This window comes from Fundulus heteroclitus, chromosome 17, assembly GCF_011125445.2.
Source record: "Fundulus heteroclitus isolate FHET01 chromosome 17, MU-UCD_Fhet_4.1, whole genome shotgun sequence".
Lineage (NCBI taxonomy): Eukaryota > Metazoa > Chordata > Actinopteri > Cyprinodontiformes > Fundulidae > Fundulus > Fundulus heteroclitus.
The window spans coordinates 15,729,537-15,738,794 of record NC_046377.1 but is presented as its reverse complement, the minus strand read 5'-3'; the positions used below and the strand labels follow the sequence as shown (position 1 = coordinate 15,738,794).

Here is a 9,258-nt window from a genome sequence, read left to right as displayed (position 1 = left end):
TAGTCAGGTGGTCAAAGGGCAACGGTCAAGGGGTCACAAAGAGAGGTTGGAGCCCTTCAGAGGCTCTTTGAGAGGCGGCCACCTTTGTTCGCTGGGGAGATTTATGCAAGGAGCACGAAGATAGGAGTAAACAAAGCAACTGCAGTTCCCACAGGCCACCTGAATTTATAATTCTGTGCCTTCAGGCCCACTCCGAGACGTTTAGCGGTTCCTAAAACGAAGACAGGCTGCGTTCACACTGTATAGCTGGTTTTACATAAGACAGGCCAGAGGTGATCCACTCCTACACTTTGTTTTTCCGGAGCTCTGGAGGCATTCTGCCCACATTTGCGAGAATGAGAGCACGCACGTCATGCACACAAGCGCATACATTTCTTTACAAGAGAGAGAAAAAAAAAACAGTGCATTGTTTCCATATAACCAGCAAGAGTGGAGAGGACAAACAGGGTTACCGCTGTCCTTTATAGGCCCGTAAAACAAACAGAAGGGACGGAAAAACGGCCTGGGAATGGTGTGAGTGGCGCTCGCATGACGTCGGAGGAGTTTTTACGCTCTCTGCGGTTGTGCAGGATGCCACTTATAATGCAGCAGATCGGTGGATGCTATTCAAAGTGACAGGGAGCATGGATATCTGCGTGCAACACCTGATGCAGAACAGAAGTCCAATGAGCAGTGATAAAAGGAACACGATGGCTGATTTCTTTTCCAATCATCTATTTTTCTGTTCATTCAATCATTTTTATTAAGCTCCTGGTCTTGTCTGTTTATAAAACGTAACGTAAATCAGGACTTTTTACACACTTAGAATTAGCCAAGAAATGAAAAAAAAATATTTGACATAGTTGATGGTTATTTGCATCACAAGAAAAATGGCCAGAGGACACATTTGTCAAACTGAAATATTTATATCCTGAACTAGGCAGAGAGAGAGAGAAAAAAAACTCTACAAAGTTATCTCTGCTGTTTACATGGAGCACAACAACAAAACAGAACGAATGGGGTTTGTATAAAATATAGGGCAATGGCGCCTCCTGCAGGTCAGTTTTGTTGAGGAATTGGAAGTTGTGTACAAGCAGGGCGCCCTCTGGTGGCCACTAATGTTGTTAGGGTGGCACTTTGAAGCCAAAAGCAGAATTTCAGGTGTTATTAGGTATGCTGCCATGTTTGATTTAACGAGTTCATGTATCTGTATACCAAATACCAGCTCTGTACTTTAATGTTAGGATATGCATGTTCGGCCTGTGTTAAACGCATAATCTGTACAATTAATCTACTACCACTCTTCAAGAAGAGAGGATCCTCAAATCATTTGAAAGTTCAAATTAGGATTTTTGTAATGACATGAAAACTTTGCTAACCACCCCCCTTTTTTAAACTACAGTAGTAAAACACGGTGTCCTCTGAAGGATGGGCGGGAAGTTTGAAACGCTCCCAGCTCATCATGGAGTTTCCTCCACTGCACCCATTGGAAACAAACTTTTGATCTGCCCGTTTATAAAGTTTCTAATAAATTATCCTTCTCTATTTTTGTTTCCATTTACAAGCCGGTCTTGTTTTACAAAAAAAGATGCGAGTACTTGTAACTTTTTCCCGTGACATTCCACATAACCCTTTTTATTTGTATTGCCATTTTTTTTTTTTTTTTTTTTTTAAAAGGTACCGATTAAACCTAAAATAACTTTAACAAAGTACTGAGCTACACAAAACAGTTTCACTTGGAAATAACCCACTAGATCAACATTAACCAGAACAGACTTTGGGTTCTGTCTGTGTTTCATCTTCCGGAGCCACAAATTAACAGTAAACTAGTAATCAGAACAACTTTGTGATTATTGCATAACTGCCCCACTTCACACCTGTGTTAGTAAACTTACCCCTGTGGTTCTCATCATTAAAGAAGTGTGAGTATTGCCTAATTACTGTATATTAACCTCAAGTGTAAAACACGACTTTACGCTCCCTAAATGCTGTTCACCTTGAGAAGTCGTAAGATTTTAAAGTGTACAATACAAATAAAGTTTATTATTAATCTACATTTAAAAAAAAAAAAAAAAAAGCCTAAACTTTAAATGACAAACCAAGGAAAAGGAGCAGACAAAATGGTTTCAATATCATTTATTTATTCTAAGATTTTATATTACTGTTGTAATAGTCTTTAAATTAAATTTTCTTATTCCAACTCTTTGTCTAAAGAAATATTTACACATTTCACAGTGAATTTGGTACATTTGGTTACAATGGCATAACATGTTATTTATAACTTTCTGCAAAAAAAACAAACAAAAAAAAAAACCAGACAAAACAAAACTTGGGAAATGATCAAATTGAACAAAGAACACCTGTTGGCTACAAAACATTAAAAGCGTTATTAAGGCAGTGTATATAAAAGTCATACAAAGTTTAGCTACCAGCTAAAAAAGGAGGGAAACGACGCTCGTTTTGATCAAAAACTCAACAGTCTGTCAAAAACAGGTCTTTGGGTCTAAAAGTCGGAAGTGTGATGAAAAAAAAAATAACGGAACCAAACTCAACAATTCAGTGCGCTGTATTCTCTGTCCCATTTAAACCATCGGAAAACACATATCTTAACATATGCAAACAAAAATGCAAGGCGCTGAGAGCATTTATTTGCCGCTCCAAAGTATATAATGATTTTATTCTTTTTCAAACAAATCCATTGTCCAAATCTGAAACGCTTTAGCAACGCAAGTGTGGCGTAACGGTTCTCGATGGAAAGCGGTCGGACTAATCTGAGCGGGGATGGCCGCTGCCACCAAAGCTGAGCTCAGTCCTGCCTCTTTGGTACGCAGCCTTCCATCTCCAAGACCTCGGGCCAGCCCTCGTATTTGTTAGTGTCTGCGCTGTTCTTTATGTGCTGAAGAGAGAAAGAGACAAAAACAGGCTCAGTTTTCCCAACAGCAAACCAGAGAAATGAATTGTTCCTGTAAACTAAAACAACGTCGACACAGAATCAATGTTGAGCAATGAAGGATCTGTAACAGACACATTTAGGCGTCTTAAAGGTGTAGTGGGTTCATTTGGATGAACTTCTACTGGAACAAATCCGAAATGAAAGCCTAGACTTGTTGGCATTTAGGAAAGGAAAACAGGATCTTTTTGTTGTAACAGGGCCTTGGGATAAAAATGTGACAAACCACCACAAAGTAGTGCATAAATATGAAGGTCAGGGAAAACGATACGCTGTTTTCAAAAATCTAGAAAGAAATGTGCACCGCTGTTACTGATGCTCCTTAAGAAACTCCAGTGTCCTCAGAATGAAGTGTAAGGAAAAGGGAGGGGTATCGTTAAGGATTTATCGATACTATTACTCTTAACGATACGGTATTTTATTGGTACCGTTATCTATATTTTTTGATCAAACAAAGGGGTATTAAAAAAAAAAAAACTGGTTTATTTTAACATTTGGAACAGAAGCAAACAATAAATGTACAAAATAAACACTTTTATAGAAATAGAGCAAGAAAAACTAATATATATATATATATATATATATATATATATATATATATATATATATATATATATATATATATATATATATATATATATATATATATATATATATATATAAAGTCTAAAATACTGTCTTGATTAAAAAGTATGTTGGAGATAGAAATATCTACATTGACAAGCTAAACATTTATTAAAAACACATTATACTGCGATTAGAGAACACTGGTGGAAAAATACAAACCCTGTCATGGACACAGCAAACGTGTGGAAGAGCGGCCTCTTAATAAATGAGACCGAACACTGTAACAGAAAACCAACGATCTGACTGGTGAAACGTAGTTTTGACAGCGTCACGGTTACACGGTCGGATGCTTTAGTTTGACAAGGTCGGAAAAGTTAATCTGAGTAAATATTGAGATGGATACAGGTTAAACACAGGCCAGTGGTGGAAGAGACCCTATACAAACAAATTCTAAGTTAGGACATTAACTCATCACACACCTCACTTTTCATTTTTTTTTTTTTTTTCATATATGGATATGTAAGGTGGAGTTCACTGCAAAAACGGAACTAAAAATAAGTAATATTTACTTAAAATTAGTATCTGTCCTTGATTTGAGCAGGTAAATAAGATGATTTGCCAATGGAAAAAGACTTTTGCACTTAAAATAGGAACAACTCATCTCCATGTTATTTCAAGTACAGGGTCTCTAATTATCTTATTTTAGGGGTCAAAATACTCATTCCACTGGCAGATAATCTTATTTACTTGCTCAAATCTAGGACAAAAACACAAATTTTAAGAACATTTGACTTATTCGTAGATCCGTTTTTGTAGTGTTGGTGCTCATACTGATGAATATGCATGTGTTGATTGTGGTTTTCTTGTCATTTTGTTTATCGAAAAATAAAAACTTTGAAAAGTGTGTTTAATTTAGCATCACCGATATCTTAGTTTGTCATTTCAGAATGAATTTAAGATCCTAAAATGAAATTTGAATACGCTCGTAGTGTTACGCTTAATAAACCTGCCAGGTAAACGTTGAGCCTCTTATTGAACACTTCTGTTATTCTTCAGCAGACATTTCTGAATGCTGAGGTCTTAAAAAGATGTTGTTCCATTTGTTTGACCTCAGCTGAAATTAGAGATGATTGTTTTTTTTAAATTGTTCAACAGAAGAGGAGAAGCTGCTCAAAGGCTGTGGGATTATGGGGGTTGTGTTACCTGTTCAAATGGGCTTTTGGTCTTGATGCCTTTCCCTCCGACAAAGACCCAGTTATCCCGGAAGCCCAAATTCCCCACGGCTGAGCTGCCTAGATCGGTGATCAGCTTCCTGGCTTCATCATTCAGCCTGAAGAACCAAAAAAAATAAAATAAAAAACACGTTTCAGTGTCAGAACCTGCAGAAAAATCCCCAACACTCGGCCTAATTCAAGCAGATAGAAGCAAAGCCGTCAAATACATTAGTGGAACAATTTCTCACTTTGTTGCGGGGTCATCAAACGAAGCCATCATTACGATTGTCCCATCTTCAATTTCCTTCAGGAACTTGATAAACGGAGTCACGTCTACAGAGGATCACAGGCGGTTAGCGCGGCGCGACTGCCTCCATGTGCCCACAAGAGAAACACGGCCGACACATACTGACCTCCTGCCCACATGTCATAAAAACCCGTCCTTAGAAGTTCGCCTGTTTTTCCTGGAGAGAAGAAAAAAAAATGGTTAAATTTCAATTTAGAAATAGAAGTAGAAAAAGAGCACGTTAGCATTTGGTTAATAAAGCAAAGTGACTGATTTCAGTCTGGGACGCTGTGTTTTACCGTTGATCAAGGCAACGTTGATCCCTCTCCCAACGTTGTTCTTTACGCCGCTCATTAATCTACAAGAGAGCAGGACGACCATATTAGAGCATCTTCTTCTTCCTGACACCGCTTTACAATAAAATATTGTAAAGCGGTATAGCTACAAATGTTTAAACTATACTCCCAGCAGCATAAAGAGCTCATATCATAAACTGTTGCCTCTGACGTTACAGAAGGTGGAACTTTACGACCACAGATCCTGCTGCACCCCCCCCCCCCTCCCCGGTACGTTTTAAAGCTCTGCTGACTGTGGCCAACTCACAGCTTGTCTTCCAGGCACATTCTGGGCCCGACCACGCTGGCGGCGCCGCTCGTCAGCTTGAAGGCAAAGTGTCCAGGTGGACACGCCTTGGAAAGTCCGCATTTATGCGCCGGCGCCTTCGTCTCTGTGGACACACAGTTCTGTTAAGAAAGCGAGAAAAGCCAAGCCCAGACAAGAAGAAGCACATGAACCTAGAAGCGACGTGCAGACCGCTGGCAGGAATGGGATTTTATCCGCTTCTAAATCGTTATCGGGACAAATCTTTCCTCACTAAGAGAGTTTGGATTAATCGCAACAATAAACTTCCAATAAAAAGGTGTTTGAAACCCTGAAAACTGACTGTGTTGAGCTCCATAACATTTGATAATACAATCTAAAGCAGTTACTGTGTGCAGATTAGTGGTAAGAATCCCTCTTCTTTGTGCAACCAGTGTCCTGAGGAAGCTATGCGGGTATGTTTGTTATGAGCAGCGTTTGACTGCAGTAAATACTGGTACCAGGAAATGTGGTGGAGCACCTGTGAAGTTGTTGGTCCGCTTCTCCTTCAAAGGACCTGGAACTTTCTTATGAACACTTAATCAAATAAAATGTTTTATTTGATCTAAAAGTGTTTAAAAACTGAAAATGCTTCCCTGTCGGCTGCAACCGTGTGAAATCTAATTAAAAATTAAAGTGCTGTCCTATTTTCAGACGTTGTTGCAGAGTAGTCGTCGCACTGAATGTGTGTATTTAAATTAAAAAAGGGAAAGGATTTTTTTCTTTTCAAGGCTTTCTATACATGAAAATACTGCAATATCAAATTAGCAACAAAAAAAACAACAAATTATCTGATTTTAAGTTGTTTTTTTTAACAAACTGTTACCAGGGGTGCAAATAAATGGTCCTAAAAGAAAAATCTACCAAAATTCTTCAAAAATACAAACGTGCTAATCTGCAAGGGTAAACTATGCATTTTATCTAGGAGGACATGGACACGTTTAACTATGCAAACACATTATTACCATTTTGATGCCGACTAGCATGGAATGATAAGAGAAACAAGGAGGGATTGCATCATGCCATAACAAGCATTGAGGAGAAAGAAAGGAAAATGAGAGACGGAAAACTCGGGAATACCTACGTGCTTCATTTACCGGCAAAGACCTGGCTAAAAGAAAGGAAAAAAGAGAGAGAGAGGAGAGAAACAGATAAGTGAATAAACATTGAAAAGATTCAGTCGGAGAGAAACAAAAGAAACCAGTTACTTCTCACCCAGAGTTACTTGTGGCTAATCTTTTTTTCCCCTGAAGAGTTTAAGGTCAGATACGTATTTTTTCACGTCGGCTACAGTGTGGCAGTTCATTCCTGCCTCATGTACTTTCTTTGTGGCTGTTCCACCTTTTACTGTAATAAAATCTGCTAAAAAGTTTCATTCTTAATCTCTTGTGGTACTGATCAAGCTACGGCTTGAACTTTCCCACATTTTTTTTTTTTGTCTCGTTACAACCACGGGCTGCGATGCGGTCCATGCAAACGTAAGGCGACAACCACACGCAAAGCAGCGCCTGAGAACAAAGCGAATGAGGAAGAACGCTTTACGGCTTTTCAAACAATCCTTCCGCAAAGCGAACACTGTTTTACTGCCCGCTTTTACTTTTTCCCCCACTCGACAGCGGCATCCCCGTAGCATGACACTGCCGCCGCCGTGTTTGAGTGTGAAGATCTCCATTAAATACATGGAAGGTTGTAATTGTAACGTGACAAAAAACCTTTAAATCAGATACCTCTGTGCGTAGTCAATTAAATTAAAACAGAGTGCAATGCAGATTAAGCATCATCCTTGACACCCAAGCCCAGGGAAAAGGTGAACCTCTTCAAAGAATATTCCTGTGTATGTATAGAAAAGGCCTGTGCAGGAATGTCACCCATCACAAACACGCCTTTAAGTTCAACTTGCAGGAGAGAAAAAAAATAAGGTTTAACAGGACAAAAGAGCCGTCACTCACCCATGCTGCCGAGTTTGAACTCCACGTTTATCTCCAGCAGTTGAAAAGCCAGAAAGACAGCCAGGAGGAACGCTAAGATGAGCGCCGCTAACTTCAATATGCCTGTAAAGAAAAAAAAGGAGGGGGGGGAGAGAGAGAGAGACACTCAGGGCGTCAGAAACTCCCTGAGAAAACTCTCCGCGCCCTTATTTCGATCGGGGAAAAACAAGAAAAGTACTCACCGCTAGCCCTGAACATCTTAGCGAGCCTCCCGCCACCGTTCTCCGTTACAGCCAGCCACCTTAAAAATGGTGAAACGGTCATTTTCACGTGTTTTTTCGAGGCATCCGCGCAACAGGAGCGGAAGCTCACTTTGGAGGACGTTAGCTGCGGCTAGCACCTCCTGTTGGTTTCCCTTAAATAAATGTTCTGCGTCTCGGTTTATTTCCCTTCTAAAACAAGGCAACCGGAACACAAATCCTTGAACGTGACCGAACACCGACAGCAAGCTGTTTCTTTTTATTTGTTTGTTTGTTTGTAACCGCTAACTCGCGCGAGCCGGCTTTAACTACGACTAACTGTGATAACTCATTTTGAAATAAGTGCAGTTCAGAAACCGTAAATCATAGCGTTTTCACCATTGACTGCTGTTACTTACCCACTCCAGTAATAATGGCTCAAAAACTCTCTCTTATCTGGTGACTAGCTAACCCTGACGCCGCTACACTGATAACGCAGACGCTTCCGGTTAGCACAGCTGGGCCGTGAGGAAAACAAGTGCAGATGTCTCACTCTGTCGGAAAAAACACAAGAGGCTCTTCTTCTGCTATAAACTTTAAAGCTGGTTGGTGACCAACTTAAAGGGGCACTACTGCCACCTACTGTTTCGGGGTATGATCCAGACTTAGAGTTTACAAGCTAAGCGCTATAAAGATAATAATAAAATAATAATAATAATAATGATATGATTATGTTTTTATTATAATTATATTATAGTGAAAACATTGTTATTATAACTATTATTTTAACACAAGAGCTCCATCCGAATACCTCTGATTACAGCACCTAGCTTCAGCTCCAAGCTACCGCTCCTTGACCTTTCATGGGGTCAACAGAAAGAACTCTATCGTGGTTAGGAAAGGAGCTTCGTACTGATGTTCCGATTTCGGACAGCCTTTAAATCCGACGTCATTATGTAAAGGAAACGCACATTTTCCAAGTCAAATCTGGGCCTACAGCCTTCTGAAAATTAACTACAAGGTGCACGTCTCTCCGACTATTTTCATTAATTTCCGTGAGGTGGGCTGTGTTTATAAGATAGCTGTCAATATAAACGTACACGTGTGTCTGAATTTGTAAATGTAAGTCAATAACCCCTGATGGAGTTATTACACACACCCTACCAGTTGGTGACATGTGACATCATCTGTGAGAATGCAAGTGCTATTTTCTTTTTCTTTCTCTTCTTGTTTTTTTTTTAATGGCGGTTGGTAAAAAACATTCAAGTGCATTACTGCCAGCTGGTAAGGAGTGGAACAGCTTTATCGGGGTTGTAGATTTGTACTCGTAAATTTGGGGATCCATACTCATGAATGTGGGATTCGTACTCGTAAATTTGATTTGTAATCATAAATGTATTATTCTTACTCTTAAATTTGTGATTTGTACTTGTACTGTTGCAAAGTTCTAACTGTG

The 9,258-nt window shown here is 39.5% G+C and overlaps 1 protein-coding gene across 2 annotated transcripts; it reads right to left on the bottom strand.

The window, feature by feature from the left end:
* Positions 1–2,100: 2,100 nt before the first annotated feature.
* fam3c (FAM3 metabolism regulating signaling molecule C) lies at positions 2,101–8,351 on the bottom strand. 2 transcript variants are annotated; one of them, XM_012869756.3, is made up of 10 exons: positions 8,222–8,351; positions 7,806–7,864; positions 7,585–7,686; positions 6,720–6,746; positions 5,600–5,723; positions 5,296–5,354; positions 5,124–5,174; positions 4,959–5,043; positions 4,700–4,826; positions 2,101–2,875 (listed from the first exon to the last, which is right to left on the bottom strand). In XM_012869756.3, exons 2-10 carry the CDS (start codon positions 7,819–7,821, stop codon positions 2,786–2,788), a joined length of 681 nt encoding a protein of 226 aa, XP_012725210.2. In that variant the 5' UTR covers positions 7,822–7,864; positions 8,222–8,351; the 3' UTR covers positions 2,101–2,785. The 2 variants fall into 2 exon arrangements, with proteins under 2 accessions (XP_012725210.2, XP_036005075.1); XM_036149182.1 differs by lacking the exon at positions 6,720–6,746.
* Between the last annotated feature and the right edge of the window lie 907 nt (positions 8,352–9,258).

Bases quoted from the DNA above. Each gene is read 5' to 3' on its own strand.
- fam3c (XM_012869756.3), bottom strand. The intron at 5,044-5,123 runs GTCAGTATGTGT...GATCCTCTGTAG, and splicing joins TTATGACATGTGGGCAGGAG to ACGTGACTCCGTTTATCAAG. The intron at 2,876-4,699 runs GTAACACAACCC...TTCTCTCTTCAG, and splicing joins CCAAAAGCCCATTTGAACAG to CACATAAAGAACAGCGCAGA.